This window comes from Myodes glareolus, chromosome 2 (assembly GCF_982192425.1).
Source record: "Myodes glareolus chromosome 2, mMyoGla1.1, whole genome shotgun sequence".
In the NCBI taxonomy this organism is placed as follows: Eukaryota; Metazoa; Chordata; class Mammalia; order Rodentia; family Cricetidae; genus Myodes; species Myodes glareolus.
This window is the reverse complement of record NC_142027.1, coordinates 51,186,497-51,210,840: the sequence shown is the minus strand read 5'-3', so window position 1 is coordinate 51,210,840 and position 24,344 is coordinate 51,186,497. Positions and strand designations below refer to the sequence as shown.

General features: G+C 43.9%; 1 protein-coding gene across 2 annotated transcripts in view; it reads left to right on the top strand.

Annotated features, from left to right (window-relative positions):
* Nucleotides 1-24,344, top strand: part of Sidt1 (SID1 transmembrane family member 1) — a 91,996-nt gene that overhangs the window by 24,613 nt on the left and 43,039 nt on the right. For both annotated transcript variants that reach the window (XM_085685594.2, XM_085685595.2), the window contains exons 2-7: nt 6,846-6,967; nt 8,004-8,174; nt 17,087-17,132; nt 20,331-20,432; nt 21,035-21,118; nt 23,510-23,597. In XM_085685594.2, the coding sequence (XP_085541720.2) occupies nt 6,846-6,967; nt 8,004-8,174; nt 17,087-17,132; nt 20,331-20,432; nt 21,035-21,118; nt 23,510-23,597 (613 nt within the window). The remainder of the gene's footprint in view (nt 1-6,845; nt 6,968-8,003; nt 8,175-17,086; nt 17,133-20,330; nt 20,433-21,034; nt 21,119-23,509; nt 23,598-24,344) is intronic.

Here is a 24,344-nt window from a genome sequence, read left to right as displayed (position 1 = left end):
AGCAACTGGTTTGCGATATTTTGTTGTGGTCATCCCAGGACTCGAATCTAACCATGCCAAATCCAGCCTAAGCCGCTGCTGCTACATCCACTTCAAGCTTCATCTGGGGCTCCTTTGCTCAGCGGGAAGCAAACACAAAGGCCAGAATGTCAGGCTTCTTTCTGTTATTACAAAGCACAGTAGATAAGCATTCAAGTAGAGAAAAAGGATAAGACAAACATTTGTGCGAAGACTCAGTGTGAGACAGCAGAGACTAGAATGCCTTTGTTTATCATCGCTTTTGTCCACTTCAGCCATTGCTTTAAGCAACCTCTGTGTGAGACAGTCCTTCGTAGGTCTCTTGCACAAAAGGGTTGGTTGAAAATTTTCCTCCTTTTTTTCATGAGTTTAAGGATATTTGCTTAGCAAACAATATCATAAAGCTCACAATGCCTCCCTCTAGAGCTAAACAAAGGCAAGCAGGTTTCTTGCCTGTTGTAAAATATTTAGACACTCTAATCACGGGGTTCCTCTCCTGTAGAGCAACTTATTGCACGCACATAGGCATCCATTTGGGCTTCTCATGTCTCGTTCGGAATACTGGGCAAGGAGCAGTAATGCTAATATTGTGTGTGGTGACAGGTTGTTTATCTCCAACGGGGACATTTTGTCTTTTCCTAGTATTGTTGAACATGGCCAATGGGGTAAAGTCTCAGATTCTTTCAAGTTTATGGATTCTAGCATCTCACATTTGATCTTTATTCTTCTCATGTAGGTATATTTTATTAAATGCATATATCTATAAACATATAGCATAGCTTTTCTTACCCTCAAAGTTCACCTAAAAGGGATTATGCAATGTCCTCCCTTATCCACCTGCTCTCTCTCAGTTCATCTCTGTGAGCGTTGTCCGCGCTGATCTGTATTCCTGTCATTCACATTTAACCAGTGTCTAGTCTCCTCTTACAGTTGTATTTTTTTGTTCCTCTGTTGCATAGCTTACTTCTGTTTCATTTGCTTGCAGTGAACCTTCTTATTCAAGATTTCATGTGTGGGTGTGTGTGCACTTGTGTTGGAGTTCTTGTCTATAAACTTGGGAGTGGGAAGATAATTCATCTTCAACTCTGATTCCTATTTTCGACTTGCTTCATGAAGTGGTTGTTATGGCACAACACTTCTATTAGCATCATGCACGAGTTCCTGTCTTTCTCGATAGCTTTGCAAGCCTAGTAAGGGCATACATTTGAGGTTTTGCCTCCATGAGGAGTCAAAAGTGCTGAATGTGTTTTCGTATGTTCTTAGGGCATTCTTCCTTCTTTAGAAACTGCTTACATCCTGTCTTAGTCAGTGTTCTCTTGCCATGAAGAAACATCATGACCACGGCAATTCTTATAAAGGAAAGCATTTGACTAGGACTGGCTTACAGTTCAGAGGTTTAGTTCTTTGTCATCATGGCAGCATGAAGGCAGACATGGTGTTGGAGAGGAGCAGAGAGTTCTATATCTGGACCCAAAGGCAGTAGAAAGACAGAGAGAAATGGGCTGGGCTTGATCATTTGAAACCCCAAAGTCAACCCAACAAGGCCACACCTACTCCAACAAGGTCACCTTTCCTAACCTCTGTCATTTAACAGTACTCCCTAATAACCAAGCATTCAAATAAATGAACTTATGCTATGGGGTCATTTCTATGCAAAACACCACACAACCTTACTCCAATTTTCCATTGTTAGGGTTTCTGTTTATTACGAGTTCTTTACTTAAAATACCAGTCTGTTGCCAATGTACATGTATGTCCTAGCATGCAGCTATCTCTTCGCATCATGTATGGTTCTTCTATAACATCTTGGTTTTCTGGTGGAATAACACAAGATTCACAGTGGTGCTTGCTGAAGTCGATGATTAAAAACAGTGAAGGCAGTATATTCTGACCAAGCATTTGTGGCAGCTGAGTCACAGGAAGCTTGGTTACTTCTTCAGCACCTGAGTATCTTTGGCAAAGTCACATCACCTCTGTGTCTCAGGATTCTCAGGTATAAGTGAAAGAGCTGGATAGATGGTCTCCCTGTCATCTGCCCAGACAGATGTTTTCTAACACTGAACACAAAAGTTGTATACACCAGTCAGGCAATAGCAGAACTTGTGTGGAAGAGCCACCTTCATTGATTCAAAAGTGACTAGCCTGCCTCTAGTCTTGGTTGACTTAACCATTGGGTAGGCATTGTGTGAGCCCATAGCTCATTACCACACTCTGACGAGCTGGCATGCCTTCTTTGTGGAAAGATTTCCTTTGGTATATCTCCAGACCCTACTGGGGCTCCTGAGTCAGTGTCTGTAAGCAGATACTGTTCATTCATTTCCTGGCTGCCCAGATCCGAATAAACACAGAGAAACTATATTATATTAATTATAACACTTTTTGTCCAATGGCTCAAGCTTATTACTAACTAGCTCCTATCTCTTAAATTAACCCATTTCTATTCATCTGTGTATTACCACAAGGCTGTGACTTACCAGTAAGCTTCTAGCATCATTCTCCTTTGGCAGCTACATGGTGTCTCCCTGACTCCATCCACTCTCTCTATATCTCTGTTTGGATTTCTTGCCTAGCTTTATTCTGCCCTGTCATAGGCCGAAGGAGCTTCTTTATTGACCAATGGTAATAAAAACATACTCACAACATACAGAGGGGAATTCCACATCAAGTGTCAATGCTCAGTGACTGTGGGAACATGGGCTGAAAGAGAGAACAAGAGAATGGGAGCAGCTAAACACCAGCAGATAAAAGCCTGGTGAGCACAACAGAGTTGGCGAAGCAGTTACACATTAGCGAAAGGACTATTCACAAACACTCTATAGCCGCTTTACAAGTCGAACCTGATGTTCAAGGTCGGAGGGGCATACACTGGTATGTTTAATGATGGAAACCGACAGCCTCTATGTCTGAATCTGAGATTTTGTGCAATAGAGCTGCAGTCTCATTACTTTATCAAAAACAAAGTCAAATTAAAATTAAACTCACTTTTATCCTTTATATGCAAGAAAAATGTACCACCTCCAAATCTGAGCTTTCCCTGCTGACATAGAAGATTAAAAAGGGGGTCGAGAGCTTTCATAAACATGATCTGTATACACTATCAGAGGCAGAAATACTTGCACAATTCTCCTGCCTGTAATGTGATTCCCTACTTGTAGCAAATACAGGAAGAGACATAATCTCTGTGATAAAAGTACTCTTTTTGTTATGGAAACTAGTGGAAGCAGAAGGAGAAAATCGTAGGCTTTGAGAATGCTCTATTCCAAGGTGTCAGGGTCCATGCAGCACGGTCAGTGTCCACCCTCATTAGGCCTTATCTTCACACAGCCTACTTCCCTGCAGTAGACATAATCTAATTTTCTCAGCTGCTCATTAGCTTTTGGAAAGGCAGAGCAGATTTTGAGCAAGGCTCTTGGTCCTCTCCTCTGGGTATATATTATCTGTTCGTCTTGCAAAGCTGCCCAGTGTCGCGCAACTCCCACTCTGTTATCTTTTGTGCAATTTATTATGTCAGTATCTCTGAGTTTGTTTTTATCACGGCTGGTAAGGCCATTATTAAATAATGAGAAAAAAGTAAGTGGATTACGAAAGCTAGACCAGGAAGATCAAGACTTGGAGATGGTTGAGCCCTGGAGGGGTATAATACGGCCATGATGCCTCTGTTGTGCTGGCCCACTGCAGTCCCAACAACAAAAGCTTCCAGGTTGCTGTAGCGATGCTGAGCTCATGGCGGGGCACCTCACCGTGACACGTAGGCTCATGCAGTAGATCAGTAGATGGCCTTGGACTAGCGCCTCCTAAGGGTAGGCCCCAAGCCACATACTGCAGCTGCCCACCAGTATTTGCTAGAAACATATAGTATAAGGCTTGTTCTTCATCAGCTGAATCAGAAACCTCCCTCAGCTGAGAGGAGGTTAGAATTGCTGCCTTACAATGAAGCGTGAAAAATCAATTTCTGAAACAATTGAAAAGCTACAAACACCACATAAATATCAGATAAATTAAATGAATTAAAATGGTAGTTAGTGAGGTCATACTGCTTACATTTTTTTTAAAGATTTATAAATTTTTAATTGTGTATATATGTTTCTCTACGTGTATGTGTATCATGTGCATGCCTGGTACCCTTGGAGGCCAGAAGAGGGCATGGGATATGAAGTTACAGATAGTTGTGAGCTACCATGTGGGTGCTGGGAACCAAACCTGGGTCCTCTACAAGAGCATCAAGTTCTCTTAACTGCTGAGCATCTCTCTAGCCCTGTTTATGGATTCTGTTAAGGAGGCTCTAATCTGTTAGTGATATTCCTTAAGCTATTTGATGATTAAGTAATGTGTGTGTGTGTGTGTGTGTGTGTGTGTGTGTGTGTGTGTGTGTATGTGTGTGTGTTTCAGAATACAGTGAAGGAATGTGTGGAAATAGAAAGCATGAATAAAATAAAATACATTTGTCAGTAGTTATCAAAGCTGAATGTTTCATAACTATTTATTATAGTTTTCCTGTTATATTAGAAGGAGGGACTGCTTGTTCGTCCTGGCCACCCAGGTAACTTAGCCCCGAAATAACCACACAGAAATTGTATTCATTAAAACACAGCTTGGCCCATTAGCTCTAGTTTTTTATTGGCTAATTCTTACATCTTAATTTAACCCATTTCTATTAATCTGTATATCACCACGTGGCAGTGGCTTCCTGGGAAAGATTCAGCATGTCTGACTCTGGCAGTTCTATGGCAGCTCTCTCTCTCTCTGCCCTTCTTTCTCCCAGCATTCAGTTCTGTCTTCCCTGCCTACCTAAGTTCTGCCCTATCAAAAGGCCCAAAGCAGTTTTTTTTTAATTCCAATGAAAGCGACACAAAGACAGAAGGACCTCCTACACCATTGTTACTTTGGCATAAGACTGAAAAATTTTCAGAGCTGTCTTTGACATGGACAATGACAGATGACACTGACGTCATAAGGGATGCAGCACTGAACGGCTCAAATCAGTAGAGAAAGGAGGCTGTCAAGAGGGCCGTGAGGGCTGAGCTTAGCATCAGCAGGGAGGGAGGCCTGGATAAGAACAGTATGGAGTTAGAAGTGGCAGAAGTAGGGACCAAGCAGGACCCTCAGGTTTCAAGCTTAGATAAATAGCTGCGTGATGGAGCCATTTATTAAAATAAGTAAAGAAAATAAAGTTAGGAGTGAAGGGAGTGGGAGATTCCATGCAGCCATGTGGTGTTTAAGAGGCCTGTGGGAGTCCCAGAGTTTAGCAAATAGGAGGGCTGCCCTAGAAGTACAGCATCAGCTGCAACACAATTTCCATGGAAACAGTGTAGGCACAGGAAATGCTCCCTCAGGAAAAGCACTTCTTACCAAATTAATAAATTACTCTTCCCCTGTGCTAACATTAAAAATGTGAAAGCAGTGGCTTGATTGGGAAGAACCCAGAGAACTAAGCACTGAATGCAATGCCCAGGCTAGCCCATTTCCTCAATGTGTGACAAGTCGGCCAGATTCAACTCAGGACTTGCTTTTTTATTTTTCCAGTCTCTGTCTCTTTGTCTCTCTCTCTCCCTCTCTTTCTATCTGTCTGTGTGTGTGTGTGTGTCTCTGTCTCTCTGTGTGTCTCTGTCTCTCTTTATGTCTCTCTCTGTGTCTCTGTCTCTCTGTCTCTTTTTCTGTGCCTCTGTCTCTGTCTGTCTGTCTCTCTCTTCCTCTGTGTGTGTGTGTGTGTGTGTGTGTGTGTGTGTGTGCACATGTTTGTATCTGGAGGCCTGGAGGTTGTAAGGTTGTAGATGAGAGACAGCCTCCATACCTCATCCAGTTTATTCACTGAGGCAGTGTCAAATGGAAAACAGATTTAGCTAGTCTCTCTAGCCAGCCTGCCCCAGAGGTCTCCTGTCTCCATCTCCTGAAGGAGACTTGGTTCACCCAGAATTTTACTTGGGTTCTGGGGTTGCTTAGCCACTTAACGACCTGATGAGCCATTTGACTGGCCCCCAATAAAGAAACTTTCAAGAGGACATAAAGGCAATACATCCATACATAAAAATGTCATGTAGACGGTCAGGTTTTATTTATTTTTTTACTCTTCTGTATTTTCCTTTATCATCTTCTGTATTTTATATGGTACTGTAAGAGTTTTAAGGAAAACACCAAAACCTCAGAAGCAGACTTAGCTTCCCACCCACATACAGGATGGAGACTGTGTGCTCTCAGGCAGAGCGGCCAGCTGCTGGTGTAGAAGGGCTTGTTAGAGACTTACCCTGGAGCAGGCAGGACTCAGCCCTACAGGATTTGCTGCAGTTGGATGGGAAGCAGCAGCCCATCTCCTAGGCTATTTAAAAAAAAAAGAAAGAAAGAAAGAAAAAGGAAACAGAATGATTTACCATACCCAGTTTGCCATCAGCTGGGGGTTTTGTAGACTGTGAGGCAGTTTGGGAAATGTTTGTGATTTTGATAGCATTTGCTTTTATAGTTTCTTATTTATAAATTTCTTATAAATTTATAAATTTCTTATTTATAAAGAAGAAAAGAGTCCCTTGAGATGTTTTTATTCCCTCCTGGAGCTATTCTTGAAGCCTTATGCTGACTGCTCAGCCCCTGCTCCTCAGCTTACTATTTGAAGGCTCCATACCTGGTCTCATCCAAGCATAATCAAATCAGAGTTTTATGCAAACTGTGTCCCGGCGTCAATTATTAGAAATTTCCAAGGGCAACTTCAGTTGTGGTCAGGGTTGAGGCCCTCTCTGGATAGCACATGAAAAGTCGAGGAGAACTGGGGCATTTGGGTCGCTTGTCATGAGCAGAAACGTCGGGAATCAGCGAGCTTGCGTTCGCCTGCCTCACAGGTGACAGCAGTGCGGGTGCACGTGAACAGCTCCTCCGAGAACCTGGACTACCCAGTCCTCGTCGTGGTCCGCCAGCAGAAAGCGGTGCTGTCCTGGCAGGTTCCTCTGCTCTTCCAAGGACTGTAAGTATTCTCTGCTCCAGCGGCGCCACTATAGTTGGCATTCTTCAATGTCCTCAGACTTAGATGGGTTGATGTTAACTATTATTATGATTACTTTGTTTGTTTGTTGTCTTAGCTGGAAGGGAACTCAGACATGGAAACGTCAGATTAACGCACCCCAAATGCAAGCAATGAATGCCTGCACCAGGCTGCTCGGTGCTAAGCATGTCCATTCTCTCTGGATTTCAGATCAAGCATTCCGTCTAGATTTTTAGCACCTGGGAGAACTTATGCTACTTAAAATATATCATGATGTTCTACTCCCACCCTCCTTTTGAAAAACGGATCCTTCCATATCCATAGTGGGCTAGGTCCAGCAGTCCATATATGAGCAGCACCAAACCCACTCTTCAGAAGGCCTCTCTTCCATGCGTCCTTCACTCAGCAGTGCCCACAGGGCAGAGCTAAGTTTGGGAAGACACCATGAAAAATACCAGGAGTCCCTGTCCTCATAGAGGAGACAATTTTGTCCCTGTTTTGCCAAGGAGAGTTCATTGAAGCATTGTGGCCTCAATACAGAGTCCAGAAAGCAGAGAGAAATGAGCACCTACTGAGGTGTTATTATGTGGTTTTTTTTTTAAAGGTTCAAAAATTTGAGGGTTAAATACTAATTCTGATAGTTTTAACTTGAAATAGGTGAAACTGGAGAGAAAGAGAGAGAGAGAGAGAGAGAGAGAGAGAGAGAGAGAGAGAGAAGACTTTATTGGTTGTTTAACAAGGAGAGTTCATCCCATGAATTTTGGTGTTTTTCCTTGAATAACTTGGGAGTCTGGCTGAATGTGATGTAAAACTGTTAAGTAAACTGGTCAGGACACAGCAGTCCCTATGTCCCTGTCAGATATCAGATGCCAACTATAGGTGCCCTGGGTTTGCCTTCTATAGATTTAGCCTGAAATTGGACTTCAAGACAGGTTAGAGAGGAGTGGAGCAAGGTATCATTCTCCTTGGCCCTGTTCACTGCATCTCCTTGCTGATGCTGTCCACACCACCTCTGCAGATACCAGCGGAGCTACAACTACCAGGAAGTCAGCCGCACTCTTTGTCCATCGAAAGCAACCAATGAGACGGGCCCTCTGCAGCAACTGATCTTCGTAGACGTAGCATCCATGGCTCCCCACGGTGCCCACTACCAGCTGCTGGTCACCAAAATCAAACACTTCCAGCTCCGGTAAGCAAGTGCGCATTGCTCTTTGCTTTCTGCTGTTTTGCCTGGGGATAGTCAGCTCAGCAGCCATCTTTAAATATGAGTTGGGCGTGGCTTCAACAGAAAGCTCGACCGGAACCTTCAGGGAAGCCTTGCCTTTGCCAGCGGTACCTTTGGTCTGTTGCTGTCAGCTGGCTTTGACCTCTGTGAATTACAGTGCTGATATTGAGTGAGGTAATTTGGTCCCCAGGGAAAGAACACTGTGAAACTGAAGTCCTTGGGTCACAGCTCCGTGAAAGTGTTAACGAATGACTTGCAAATCTGTTCTGCCGCGTTTGTTTTCTGTTTTCACTTTGGGTGATATGACAGTGGGTCATCAAACAGACCTTGCTAACAGTAGGAAACACAGAGTTAGGAGAGCTTGGATGTGATGAAGATCAGCCCGGAAAAGAGATGGTGGCTGAGCTATGCGTGTTTTCTTCCTTTCTCAATTCACTAACTTGGCCGGTGACCTAGAAACCCAGAGGCTGGTGGTCATGGAGTCCAGATGAGGGCTGTGGTAAGAACCAGGCTCCAGCTATGGAGAATTAACTCTGACACAGCAGTTTCTGCCACACAATGGCAGCCACGGAATGGCAGCCTAGAATCATACAGAACACATTTTGCTGATGTCCAGAGGCTTCTGTTGTTCTTAGCTGAGACCAGGGTCTGCCTATGCTGCCAGGCTGGCCTTGGAGTTTTAGGCTCAAGCCGTCCTCATATCTCTGCCTTCTAGGAAGCTGTGGCTAGGGGTATGTATCACCGCACCCAACTCTGAGGTCCAGAGATGCTGTCCATGTCCAAATTCACAAGGACAGAAAAAGGCAAAATCAAGCCTGGATTCTGCTCCTGGCTTCCTCTTCTAACTTCTCCTCATAACATATTCGTTCTTCTTTCTGCTTAAATCCATCCTCCATAAATATGCTTCTCAATTGCACAAGGCACTTATCTATTCACATTCAGATTTTAAAATAAGACGCTTCTGCCTCTAAACATTCCTCCTGCTCCTTTCACACACAGGAACACCATCTTCCCAGCAGCTCCCAACAGCGATGGGCCACTCTGTCACTAGAGATCACAGTTGTAGGCAGGGAGCAGTGGGAGGGGGACTCTGTAGGAACAGGCGGCCACTGGATTGTGGGGTAGGAGGGACATGGTAGGACATTGAGAACTCAGCTGTCCATGTTGCGCTCTTCATTGTGTGAGGAACAGACTGCCAGAGGCAATGTTGGCTGCAGAGACGTTAGGAGGCTGCCGTGATGGCCAAGGTGAAAGTGAGAAGGGGTCTTGTGTAAGAGTTGAAGTGCACAAAACTTGAATGAATCTGAAGACGGGGGCGGAGGGGGGGCAATGGGCGGGTCAAGAAAGGCATCACATTTTGTTCGAGGGAATGAAGATTGAATGTTTGTGACTGTGTGGCCAGTCTCAAGAAGGAGTTACTTCACACAGAACCCTGGTCCCAGTTAGTCACCTCCCCTCTCTCCTTGAGTTAGAAAGCACTTGAAGGGTATAAGTTACTGGAGCTTTGCTAGAATCAGATACTTTCTGATCTTCAGCTTCGTATTTTTGCTTTATGGGGACTGTCAGATGTCATGGCTTATAATAGTCCCAACAAAGTGTATCCTCACCATGAACTCCCATGAATTCATTGGACTCTCAACACTGTGATCCAACAGTCCAGTGTGGAGGTGGTTCCCTTGAAGTATGGCAAAGCTGTGGGCCAATCTGTTCCTAAGGGCTTTGACTGTGTTTGGTATATTAAGATGAAAGACTCAGCAGCAACAACAAAACTATCCAAAAGTAAACAAGTAGTATAGATCACAAATATGCGGTCAAAGGACGAAGACCATGTGAGAGAGTACTCAAAGACCCCAATTATTATTTGGAGCTTGCTCGAATGGGGGTCAAGAGAAGGAGGAATTTGGTTAATAAGGGCATATCACAGGTTGTTCTATTTTTATTGACAGGCCTAGACTATGTAAGCCTCTGGTCACCGTGCATGTCCTTTCTCATGATGCATCAGATCTCAATCATACCATGTACAACTATGCAAAGACCCAAGTTGATAGACAGGGGATTTGGCCCAAATCTTTACTCAGAAGACACAGTTTGCCTTATTGTGCATGCACCCAAAAGTAATTCAGGCCTGATTGGACACCCCATGTTCATACTCAGAGATATCTAAAGAAAAATTAAATAGAAACTAATATTCCTTAAAAAATATGCTGCCTGCGTGACCCCGGCAGGCTCGCAGAGCAACCGCGAGCCAGGCAGAGGCTGCCAGAGCAGTGCAGATTCCCCGTAGTGAGCGGCAGAGCTAGCTGTGGGCAGGCAGGCAGGAGACAGAGACATGGACATGTAAAATGAGATTAAAATATTTATTCGGGGTTATGGAGGAAAAGGGGAGGGGGCAGAGAAAGAAAGGGAGAGGGGGAAGGAGAGGGAGAGAAAGAAAGACAGAAACAGAGAAAAGGAGAGAGAGAAAAGACAGAAAACACATGTGTACACGCCAAGAGAGGGAACAGAAAGAAAGAAAGAAAGATGGCTATGAGAGGCCAGAAGTCGCTGGGAGTGGGCGTGGCTTGCCCCTTAAAGGGACCAGAGATCAAAAGGAATAACAGAAACTGTCCATTCTGGATGATCATTAAGGGGAGGAGGAACGTACTCTTGTGTTTGGAAGAGAGTGTGCACCCAACTCAATGCAGAAACAGGGTCTTAACTGTTTCTTTTTTAAACTAAAAAGCTACCGGGTGCATTATTAGGAGAGGGTGACATAGCCCAGACCAAGCGGGGTCCCAGGCTGCTAATCTAGTCCCTACTGCAATAGAGCCTCAAGATAAGCAAGGAAAAACAGATGGGAAGCATTCTTCAGCAGAGATGTGTGGTTTGGTACCAGAGTGCATTTCTCCACCTCTCCCCATTACAGCGACAGGAGGTACAGTTACCCAGCATGCATTCCTCCTCTTCCTATTGCTCGGGCTGTGGTGCTCTCTAAACCCCAGGTGTCTCAGCAAACTCCTGGCAAAAGGACAAAATAAAGAATGGACAGCAGGGATCTTCTATAGCTAGAAAGCTGAAAGATGGCCTGCAGGCCATTAAGGAATTGACCCAGATAAAACAAAGGAAAATTCTCTGCTGGAATTCTCGAGAACACTGAAAGGGAACTGGTCAAAGTAGCAGAGATGAAGAGCCATGAGTCAGAGGAGGAACAGAGGAACAGCTTCCCCAAGGAAAGCAGACACTGGGCAGGGTAGGGGCTCATCTGCACACAGCTCTGCTAAGGACTGGGACCTAAGGTGATGAAGATGAGGGTAGCCAGCAGGAAGTGGTAAAGGATGATGAAAGAGTCTGAGCAGCGAAGAACAACAACCAGTGCCAATGGTGAAAATGACTTTGAAGCATCTTGAGGAATTTAGTGATCTCATCGATGTGTCTGAATGATCAAACGTTTATCCTATCATGGTGGTACATGCCTGTAATTCTAGCACTTGGGAAGTAAAGGCTGAGGATCAGAAGTTCAAGGTTATTCTTAGCTATGTAGCAAGTTTGAAGCTAGGCTGGATTACATGAAACCCTGTATCAGACACATTCTCCAGATCCTGTACCCCAGGATCTCAATGCAAGCTCCCTGTTCTCCCTATCCAGTCTGTCTTATGGACATTAATTTATATTGCCTTGTCCCAGGCCTACGTTCACTACTTTTATGTTTTTAGTAGGTTCTGTTTTGTTTTTAGGCCTTAACCTGAAACAGTTTTTTGTAATTTCAGTGCCACATAGTGTTGGAGTAGGGTGCTTGCCTAGATGCATAACGCTCAGAGCTAACCACCCAGTACTGCACAAACAGTGTGTGGAATCACATGCCTAGAACCCTATTTATCAAGTGGAGGCAGGAGGATCAGAAGTTCAGAGTTATCCTCAGCTACATAGAAAGTTTGAAGCCAGCCTGGAACACACCAGATCCTGTTTCAAAACCACATACATACAGAAGAAATCTTGATACTGCTTTCTCACAACAGTAACAATTTTTACCAGCTGTCTCCAAGACAATCTGTTATTGCATAGGGAGCAGGGCTGTGCTCATTCCAGCATGGGTAGGCTGGAGAAATGGGTCAGCACCTGTCTTAGTTAAGGTTTTAGTGTTGTGAAAAGACACCATGATCACAATGACTCTTACAAGGAAAATATTTCATTGGAGTGGCTTGCTTACAGCTTCAGAGGTTCAGCTCAATATCATCATGAGGGGGAGCATGGCAGCATGCAGGCAGACATGGTGCTGGAGGGGCAGCTGGAAGCCCTACACCTTGCAGGCAACAGGCAATGGTCTGAGACACTGGGTGGCATTCTGTGCATAGGAAACTTCAAAGCCTATCCCACAGTGACAGACCTTTTCCAGCAAGGCTACAATCCATTTGAAGGCGTAATTAAGGAAGTCCACGAAAGCCCAGAATAAAGGATAGCAAATATTTATTGGGGAAAAACTCACAACAAGGATATAGAGAGCTGCGGTTCTCTGCTCTGTGGGTGCTGGAAGCTAAGAACGGAACTCCAACTACCACCCAAGAGAGCTGGCACGCTTCCTGTCTGTGCTTATTAGTCCTACGTAGAAACTCAGACCACGCCCTAGTGGGCTGGTACCCAAAAGACTATTGGCTGAATGAATTCCCACAACACTCACTCCAACAAAACTACACCTCCTATTAGTGCCACTCCCTGGGAGATTGGGGGTGAGGGCAATTACATTCAAACTACAGCAGCGCCCAAGAGTGCTTACCGCTCTTCTATGGGGGCAAGGTTTGGGTCCCAGACTCAACATGGAGGCTTACAACCACCTGTGATTTATATTATTATATTTAGTGACTTTATTCCAGGGACTTTGACACCCTCTTCTGGCCTCTGGAGGCACCTCTACCTATGACACACACCCACAGAGTCACATACACACATAAATTAAACTTAAAATAAATCTTTAAAAATTTCCAACATGGAGGCTCGAGGCCCCACCCCTAACTGAGGAGTGGTTGGCTGTTACAGAAGGGAAAGTCACTTCTTCCTGAGGAGTGGCCACTAGCAGGCTGGCCAGGCCCCAGTGGCCCCACAGCCATGTGCTTGTCAGCATTACTGAGTATGTTTGGTAGGCTAACTTTTTAAAAAAGAAGACTTAAAACTGGAAGGGAGATCTCTTGGGGAGGAGACAAGGATTGAAGGGGAAGAGTGAGGGGCAGGCATTTAACACACATTGTACACAGCTACAAAACTGTCAAAGGATAAAAGAGTTAGAAAAATGAGGTGGATAGCAATAGAGAAACACACTCAACACTGACTGACCTCCTGTCTCCCATGTGTGGGGGTACACATGGACATGTATACACACACACACACACACACACACACAGAGAGAGAGAGAGAGAGAGAGAGATGGGAGAGAGGGAGGGAGGAAGGGAGGGAAGAAGGGGAGAGAGAGAGAATGGGGAAGAGTAGAGGAAGAACTTGGTTGGACTGATCTGTCAGTTATTTGGAACTGATTAAGACAGGAGCCTATTAAATGAAGGAGCAAAAAGGTAAAGTTGGTTCATTAGAGAGTTGATATTTGTAGACACAAAGTCCTAGAAAAAGGAAGAAAGAGCGGGTGCAGGTGTTGGGGGGAGCAGACTGCACACACCAGAGGGATGAAGCCTGGAGGGTGAGAGATAGCAGGGGGGCTGGAGGAAGGGCTGTGGTCGGAATGGAGCTCATGACAGTTGGCGGGCAGCAGACAACAAGGAATGTGGAGTCCACAGTGCCGAGCAATAATACAACCACATTTTCTTCAGCAAACGAAGTGGGGTTTGGAACAGCAGCTGTCCCTGACAAGAGCTCACGACAGGAGCCGTGTAGGGTCCTGTGACTCCTATGGCCCCTCACTCAGAACTACGAACCTTTGTCTCTGTCTGCCATCCTCTCATCTTCCCTTCCTTCTACTTTATTACTCTTCTGTAAGTCTTTCTCTTTTTTTCTCTTTTTCCATCTCTCTGAGCACCCTTCTGCTTCTACTTCCCCCATCGTCCATATCTGGATCTCCTCTCTTGGCTCTCTTGTGTCTTTCTTTCCCCTTCCCCGCTTCCTTTAACAGCTAAAGCAGGGGACCAAAGCTGGGTTTTAGCCTCTTGCCTTAAGCATTTGCTTCCTGTGTTTCAGTTTCTAAACAAATGCATTGAAACTTGGCTGCTTCTTGCTGTACCCTTAAAGGTGCGGTGAATTTCAGTTAGCTTTGTGCCATTGACTGGGGAAGACCTTTGATAGAACACAGCTTGCTGGCCTCCATCAGGGCCGTGCAGGCAGATACTGCTCCATCCCCAACCACCTTCTGTTTATTTTGTAGCTGCTGTTAACACCACAAAACCCAGAAGGCGTAAATGTTACTGTCTTAAAGACAATAAAACTCAAGGAACCAAAACAAACAAGATGCAAAACCCCTAGAAAGTCTATGTTGATCCAGTATTCCAATTGGAATCTAAGTCACGAGAGATATTTATAAAATCCACATTTCTAGTCGAAGCTCACAGAATGCTTCAGGAAGTGGCAGTCTGCCTGTTGCTAACCTAGAAAGTCATGACCTCTGAGAGGTTTGAAGGCTCCATGTTGCCCCATAACAGCAGGTGACACTTCCCATTAAAATGCCCCTACCCAGGCCATACACAGCACAGCACTGCCTGACTTTCCTCTGGCTGTGGACTCTAGTGTAACATGAGGGGGCCTGTTTGTTGGGGGTTTTTCTGTCCTGCCCGGCCCCCCAGCTGTTTAGTCCCAGAGAAAAATCACACAAGAGATCTCTATAAGTTATAAAGCTGATTGGCCTTTTAGGTCAGGCTACTTATTAGCTAACGCTCACATCTTGATTAACCCATTTTTCTGATCTATGTTAGCCATGTGGCTCAGTACCTTTTTCATTGGGGCAGCTCACATCCTGCTGCTTCAGTGATCTGGGTAGGAGTGGGAGGAATCAACTTCCTCCTCCCCAGAATTCTCCTGCTCTCCTTACATCATTTCCACTTCCTGTCTGGTTTTCCCACCTACACCTCCTGCCTGACCAATCAGCGTTTATTTAAAACATGATTGACAGAATACAGACAATTCTCCCGCACTCTAGAGTGGATGTTCCGCTTCATTTGACAGTGATGTTGTCGTCTTTAGGTGACTTGAGTTCAAAAGTTTACTATTTTGCTCCTGTAGAGCCAGCAGCCCCATGGGTAGCCGTTTATGCCAAAAGTTAACATATAAAAATTGCACCTGTTTCTGTGAGCTCATTTCAGAGGCCAGACCAAAGACAGCCATTATCTTTATAAACGGTACTCAAATTGTATAACTTCTAAGGAATGCCTCTTATTATAGGCACCTTGCCCACACGTCTTGATCTGCCGTTTCTAAAGAAATGGTTAAGTTTTAAACTATTTAATTTTTCCCCGTGTAAATTTAAATCTTTATTCAGGTTTGCATTTCATAGCATATAAAATGAGGGTTTTTTTGTTTTGTTTTGTTTTCAACCTGCATGGGACCAAACTAGACCCTCTGAATGTGGGTGACAGTTATGTGACTTGATCTGCTGGGGAGAGGCCCTGGCATTGCACCAGGACCTATCCTGAGTGCATGAACTGGCTTTTTGGAGCCCATTCCCTATGGTGGGATATCTTGCTCAGCCTTGATAAGGGGGCGAGGAGGGGGAGGGCTTGATCCTTCCTCAAGTTGGTATACCATACCTTGTTGACTTCCGAAGAAAGGCCTTATCTCCTCTGAGGAATGGGTGGGGGGGGTGAGAAGGGAGAGGTGTGGGATAGGAGAAGGGAAGAAAGAGAAAACTGGGGTTGGTATATAAAAGTGAAAAGTAAAATATTTTTAATAAAAAAAGTCATTTAATTTTTATATAAAGGGAAATTGGGAGTAGAAAGAAAGTCTTCAGAGAGCTCTAGGGAATGAAGATGGTGAAGGAGCCCCAAAGTTCGGGTTCAGACTTAGCCATGCCAGGAGGGATGGACATTGGGAGAGTGATCGGTTTGTCAGTCTTGGGGATTCAACTGTGGTGACCTTGACCGAGTGTCTACAGTACTAATAATGAGGGCGGAGCCACCAAGAGCATGTGCAAAGGAGCAGCTCTGCTAGAGAACCCACTCATCCCTGTGTTTTCCGGCCTGTTGAACCACTGCACAGATGTTCACACCAGACAGCACCCGATGCTACAGAACTTCCTTCTTAACGGAATTCTAGCTCTCTCCCTTTCGTTGTGCCTAGATCCTGGCTCTCTTAGTACATGAGAGACTAATTCACAGTCAGCTTCTATTTCGAGATCGAATAACTTCACTGGGTTAAAGATGGGCGTAGAAGACAGAGCCTAAAGTCAAAAGAGGAGAAAATTTTGGAGAATTCAGCAAGTATTGCAGGAGCCTGGGGAGATGTTTGGGGCAAAAAGAATGTATTCTGACCCCAACTGATTGCCCCACGGTAGCCATCTGTTCCCCCGCCCTGTTTTTAAAGCACAGTTCTCCATTAACATTATCATGAAGGGATACCTACATTATTCAAAGGGACTTAAGCTTGCATTCCCTCCCTTGCTATCTACTTCTCATGATCCAGCCTGATTGATTATATTACTTGATTGTAATATCTTAAGAGAGTCCAAAGAGAAAAGCAACCAGAACACTAAATGAGGTGTGTATATAGGTATGACCTCATGCATGTTTACCGATGTGAAAGCAATCTTCTTCCTCAACTTCATCCTTCTTTATTGTTGAAAACACAAAGTCTTCTTGAAGCTTATCCGCTCGCAGGACCGAATGTCCTTCAAAAAGTGGCTCTCCTTTAAGTAACTAGTTCTTCTTGCCAACTCATTTTTTTTCTCTCTCACTTTTCCCCCTTACATTTCTCAGGACGAATGTCGCCTTCCACTTCACTGCCAGCCCCTCTCAACCTCAGGTAAGCGAAAATGTCCAGCAGTTATTGGGAGCCCAGCTGCTGGTGCTGCACACAGACACCTTGGAGCAGGGAGAGTAAAGTCGACGTGTATTAACGCCCTTGACTGTACTCTGTGTTTTCTTGGTTGTTACTTAAGTCTTGGGCACATTTAATATTATCACCTTTATTGGAATGAAACAGGAGGCCTGATATCTATTTCCAGTGTTCTGTGGGACATGCTTCATTGAGTAAAGTCATGCATCTGATGTGTCCTGAGGGATGTTAGATGGGACTGGGTGCTGTGGGAAAGAGAAGGCGACAATCACAGACTCTGTGATGATAGACGTCTGCATGATTGAGAGGGCGCAGGGAGACAGAGTGGGGAAGGCTGACAGCAGACAGATATGCAAATGGCTGTTCTGAAAATATAAAAATAAGACTGATTTCCATTCCTGCCATAATATTGACAGATTGGATTTGTGTTCCCTGTCAGTAAAAATAATTAGCTAGTTTTATGTGTTCCTCCATAAAAAGATAACCACAAGCAGAATAGACACACGAAACTATTTTTTTTACGTTGTTTTCCTGATGACATTTCTACCTTTTTCTCCCCTTTCATGGTTTCTGAAAGACTCTATGCTGTAAGAAGTTCAAAATAGGTTTTTGGCCCTGTTTAGTGGTTCACACCTTCATCCGACCACTTTAAACACCAAACCAAGACATGAGAAGTGTGAGTGAGTGGTCAGTCTGAGCTACATGCAAGTTCCAAGCCGGCTTCAGCTACATACCAAGTCATAGAAAGACAAGACTCACCTATATGCCGCAATACATAGCCTATGTTTGTTGAAGGCTTTAGTAATATCTTGCTCACAAATGGTTACTTAGTTTTTGTTTTGAATATAGTAAACTGGTGATTAAATAGTATGGGCCTCTGTGATGCTATTACAATCACTGATGTGCTTGTAAATATCTAACAGCTTCTTGGGGGGTAGGGCAAAACTAGATTTGCACCTTTTCCCCTGCATGTGGTAAAAACTCCTCCACCATGGCTGATTTCAAATGGCTGACCTGATGTTACTGGTCATGTTGGGAACAGATGTACCGAGCAGTGCTCCAAAACCCATAGAAATGAACTCCTACTTCTGTTCTGTGATGCTGGGGATTGAACTCTGGACCTTGTACAGGCTAAGCAAGTACTTTACCAGCTGAGGCACATCTCTGGCCTTAAAGCTGAGATTTAAATTTTCTTTCAGTGAAAGTCATCCTATACATTGATGCCAAATGGCCAGAAAGGCCGCAGGGCATAATTTGTTTTTCTTCATAGCTATGGACCATTTAAATTCAAATGGTATTTAGAGGGGCTAAGTAGGTGACTCAGTAATTAAGAAAGCCTGCTGCTCTTGTAGAGGACGTGAATTTGCTTCCTCGTGCCCACACAGTGGCCCATTCCTATATCTGACTTTAATTCTAGAGCATGCAATACCTTCTTCTGGGGTACTGTGTCTTGTAATACACAGACACAGATGCTGGCAAAGCATGTACCTAAAGTAAGAATAAAAGCTTTTACCAGGCAGTGGTGGCACAAGGCTTTAATCCCAGCTCTCGGGAAACAGAGCCGGGTGGATCTCTGAGTTTGAGGCTAGCCTAGTCTACAAGAGCTGGTTCTAGGACAGGCTCCAAAGTTACAGTGAAACCCTGTCTCAAAAAAACATAAATAAATAAATAAATAAACAAATAAATAAATAGTATCTCTTTCTGAATAAAGAATATTTTAAGGCAGGGGTCTAAAACATTCCTTTGGGGTTGTAGTGATTTAGAGATAAAGTTGATAATAGTTGGACATGTTGATAAGTGTTAATAAGGTAATAGTACATATTCATTGCTAACAGTAGTGCTCTTGAATTATAAAGTATGGCTGTCCTGAAAACCACCCTGAGACCTCTAGGGTCCTCCTTTGGAATAACCCTGTTTCATGGGCATTTGAATCCTGCTCCAAAATGCAGTCATACAAGGCATGAAAAGATTTCTAAATAGGAATGTGAGTGCCATTCCTTAATTCTAACATTCTACTTAGACTGAATTAGTTCTCAAGAGAGCATTAGTATAGGGGGTACTGGAATGCAAAGTTAAATTGTGACTTTTTACCCCCCCCCCCCTTTTTTTAAATGATGTGCTTACTAGGTCTATAAGATATCATTCTCCTCAGGGTGGGTCTCCAGCCTTCACCACAAACTTGATGTTTCTCATACAGCTGCCACACTTTAAATTATTGGACGAAATTCTCCTTTTCCCCATTTTAAAATGTATTTAAATGTTCTAAGAGTCATTATGTTTTCCCAATGGATTCGTAAGTGAGGGAGGAAATAATGTCACCTCTTTCCGTTAGCAATGTTGCCTATGGGTTAGGAAAGATGGCTCAGAGGTCATGAGCACACGTGGTTCCTGCAAAAGACTTGAGTGGAGTTGCCTGCACCCACCTTGGCCAACTCACAAATGCCTGTCACTTACCTTCTTCTGGTCTCAGTAGACATCCCCTTCTGGCCTGTGCAGTCACACACACATGTCACACACACACACACACACACACACACACACACACACGAGTCTACCGATACTTGAAAAATAAATTTACCCCAAATCACAAACATATTTCAAGGCTCAACATCAAACTTAATCTTTTCAGCTAAATAGTTTCTTAGAATATCTCAGTTAGGGAAAAGATTCTTTGCCAAAAGGTTTAGAGGAAAGATTGGTGTAAAGCTAATTCTTCCCTCTGACAAGATGGTCTTAAGAAACAGAAGGATCTACTACCATTCAAGGTGGAGCTTTGTATTTCACAGACAAAAGCTGTTGTCTGACGTGAAATCCTGTGTACCTCTGCCTTTGGAAGAGGCTGACACTCAGAGTGCCTAAGTGGAAAAAGGAACGAAGCCCAGTCTAAGGGAGCTGATGAGAATCTGAATCCTAAAATGAAAAGGCAGCCTTGTGTAAACGGCCACTCACCCTCGCTGCTACCTTTCCCACGTGGGGCACTGAGACCTGCGCAGAACAGTTTGCTGCTTACCGTGTGCGAAATGAATGGAAGACTGTAGCCATACCCTGAGCTTTGCCTCTGGAATCCAAACATCGTGGTAGAGAAAGCAATCCCACCCATGGTTTGTGTTTCTATAGACATTTCCTAAGGTTGATAAGTCATGTCTCCCTTTTTCTCATCCTCAGTATTTTCTCTACAAATTTCCTGAAGACGTGGACTCCGTTATCATTAAGGTGGCGTCTGAGAAGGCTTATCCTTGTTCAGTTGTCTCGGTTCAGAACATCATGGTGAGCTCTGATCCTGTCAGCCTTCTAGCACGTAAGATCCTAATGTTCCAGAATAGATGGGGGAGGGGCTGTGCCATCCTCTCCCATTCATCACTCAGCCAGATGATAGCAACATCTCGTGCACCTGACTGGCAATCCATGTTCGCTGACATTGCTAAGAAACAAGACGTATCTCATCAATACAAAGAAAAGGTGGGGGATGGAGACTACGTCAGGACAGAAAACATCCAGCTGTAGGTTCAGTGAGAAAAATGAAATAAAAGCTTATACTACCTGCTTTGTTTTTAGATTGCTGTCACAGCGTTAGATGCTTTCTGTATCACAAGACAGCAACCAAAAAAAAATTAGGAAATATTACATACTTTAAGGCAGTCTTTTTTTATAGTTCTCTTCTGTATAGAGTGGTTCTGACATCTTAGGACCAAGACCAAATTGTAAGAGGACCATTTCTTGACTGTTCTGAGAAACCTCCCATGGTGTCACGATTAGAAGATCTCTCCCACCCCGGCCTGTGGCCAGGTGGCCCAGCCCTGATACGTGTGTACGGAGTGACATCATGCCACAGGACTGATGCTCTCTTCTTTGTCTCTCATGTGCTTCAGTGTCCAGTGTACGATCTGGACTACGACGTGGAATTCAATGGTGTCTATCAGTCCATGACCAAGAAAGCTGCCATCACGCTACAGGTGAGACATTGCCTCTGAAGTCACAAGAGCAGTGGGGCTCAGCCAACAGTCACTTACCGACCGGACCAGCATCCAAAGGAGATGATTGTCCACCGGGTACCTTGGAACTCTTTTCTTTCTGATTGATTTTAAAAGTGAATAGTATTCTGCCTGCAGTTGGTGCCTGGATCATGGTAGGCAATGCTATTCTTTCAGGCGTTCTTTCCCCTTGGGGGTTCTTAGGAATCTACAGTGCAGTAGGACATATGTCTGGCAGATCGCTTACAGGGATAAGTCCAGATGAGGTTCCAGTTTATTCCTAATTTATTATTAGGGTAAAGCTTATTACAGTCATTTAAAGAAATTCAGCATATTATAATTTCTACCTGTAGCCGTCACCAAAAGTTGGATTCAACTCTGGAGAGAATACCAGATTCAAAGACACACGAGCCTTATTCATGCAACACTTTGCCCTTTTGGTATTTGTGACTGAACTGTTACTTCAGTGGTATTTCCTAGCCAAAAAAAAAAAAATGTCATCCTATTCCAACAGACACTCTACCCCAGTCTCTGGTTAGTACTGAAGAAATCTGTGACTTGGTCTGGGTAGCATAAGACAACATTGCTTGTTGAGTAAATAGACAAAAACTGCAAAGAAGCTAAGTGTAATTTAGGTATCGGACCTGACAAGTTTCTGTCAGTCAAACTTGAGGTTTTGAACAACGCAGATTTAATAGCCCAAATGTCCTGCTGCCTGTGCTTATTTCTTCCTTAGCATACCATATTGATGTGATCCCCAATTTAAAAAGGGGATGCAAAATAATAAAATGCAAAAATAATAAAAGCAGTGGGTATTTTAATTTGCTTCCTAGTGCTGTATAAAACATCATAATCAAATGCAACTTGGGGAAAAAAGCTTTCTTTAACTCACATCTTCACACCATAGCTCATCGTGGAGGAGAGCAAGGGCAGGAGCTCCAAACAAGAACCTGGAGGCAGAAAAAAAAAAGGGGCAGGAACTGAACCAGAGACCGTGGAGGAGCTCTGCTTACTGGATAGCTTTTCTTGGCTCATCCAGCTTGTTTTTAATACACCTAGAATCACCTGCCCAGGGCGCTCTCCACAGTGGGCTAGGCCCTCCCACATCAATCATTCTCAAGAAAATGCCCCACAGACACCTACAGGCTGATCCTAGGATGGCATTTTCTCAGTTGAGTCTCTCTCGTCAGCTGAACCTAGTTTGTGTCAAGCTTACATAGAACTATATTAAACCAGGCTAATGAAGGGCATAGCCATACCCACCATGTCTACCTTCTGTGTATCTGGCAATAAATTGCTCCTTCTCTTCTGGACATGTGTTTCAGTTTTAGACATTTTCTCTGCAACCTAAACACAATCTCAGAAATTTGAGCATGACAAAAATGCTTGGGTTAAGGAACTGTCATGTATTGTCATTTTGTTAACCCCAATTGAACCAGGACTAGAGGGGGACACAGACAGGAGTCAAAGCCAAAGCTATAGCTAAGTCCTCTTTCCCAAGTCCTTAATCTCCCTAACCTGCATTATTTATTTATTAAATATTTATGGCATGCTTTTAGAGAAGTTATTTCTTATTAGATTTTAAAATAAAACCAATACACTCCTGAGTTTGTGCTTGTAATGCCAGCACTCAAGATACCAAGACAGGAGGATCAAGAGTTCAAGGCCAACCTGAACCAGACTATCTTCAATATATGTGCTTATATGTACATGCATTTATACAAATATTCTTTGCTAAATCTAAGATATTGTTTATTGTGTTTATTATAGTACTAAACCCTCAAGTGGGCATAGACTTTGAATTTCTCCATGTACCCACTTATACTAATTTCTTGGCTGAAGTAATGTTTATGGACAGTCTGTCTGGAATATGTAGGAGAAGGCTGCTTGTTTATCCCGGCCACCCAGAACCAAAATAACAACACAGAAACTATATTAATTAAAACACTGCTTGGCCAATCAGCTCTAGCTTCTTATTGGATAACTCATATTAATTTCCCCATTTCTATTAATCTGTATATCACCACATGGCAGTGGCTTACCGGCAAAGATTCAGCATGTCTGACTCTGGCGGCTCCATGGTGTCTCTCTCTGACTTTATCTTCTTCCTCCCAGCATTCCGTTTATTTTTCCCGCCTACCTAAGTTCTGCCTTGCTATAGGTCCAAGGCAGTTTCTTTATTCATTAATGGTGATCACAGCACACAAAGGGGACTCCCACATCAGGAATAGACAGTAGGACTGTGGAAACCCCACTGGACAGGGGAGTCGGAAGACAGGGGAGAACTTTCCTTGTCTTCCTTTCTCTTACTGCCCCTCTCCTCCTGGCTGTCTTTCTTCCCTGCGAATCATGAGGTTGTTATGTCTTACACAGAAGAAGGATTTTCCAGATGAGCAGTTCTTCGTGGTGTTTGTGATAAAACCTGAAGATTACGCGTGTGGGGGATCATTCTCCATCCAGGGTAAGAGGCACTGAGGGATACTCGGGAATGAAGGAAAGGACGCCAAAAGCTCCTCTCTAGTTTTCCTGGGGGCATAGCAGCTGCTACTTGACAAGGCACTTGAGAGACACTTGGATAAAAAAATAAAATGAAGATAATTCTATACCTAAAGGTAGTATTGGTACTACAAAATGTCATGTTGTACCTTCGGCATCTGGTATAATATTTTTAATTCTTTGAGCATCTTATACAATGTGTTTAATCATGTTCAACCCCTACTTCTGTCCCTCTTGTCTAGTTCACCCACCACCTCTCCACTTCCTCCCAACTTCACGTCCTTTTTATTATTTACTTCTTACGTAGCACAGAGATTCCATTTTCTAATGACTGTATATCCCTGGGTGTAGGACCATCCTCTGGAGTATGGCCGATCTATCAGGGGCCCCACTTTTAAAGAAAACTGTCTTTCCCTCCTATAAAAGTCGTCAACCGTCAATAGTCCTCAGTTAGGAGTAGAAGCTCATGGGTTCCTCGCCCCCCCCCAATGCTGGAACACTGATTGGTTTGATTTTGTGCAGCTTTTTGGCTATTCAGAAATCTTATACCAGGCCACATAGAGTGAGTTCGCTTAGTTGGCATTTCATTTGCTTTTGTGATGTAAATGCCAAAGGGTCTGTGTCCTGGGCTGCTGAGATGGCTACAACCAAGATAACTGACTTGAGTTCCATCCTCCATCCATCCTGGGTACTCTATGGTGGAAGGATAGAA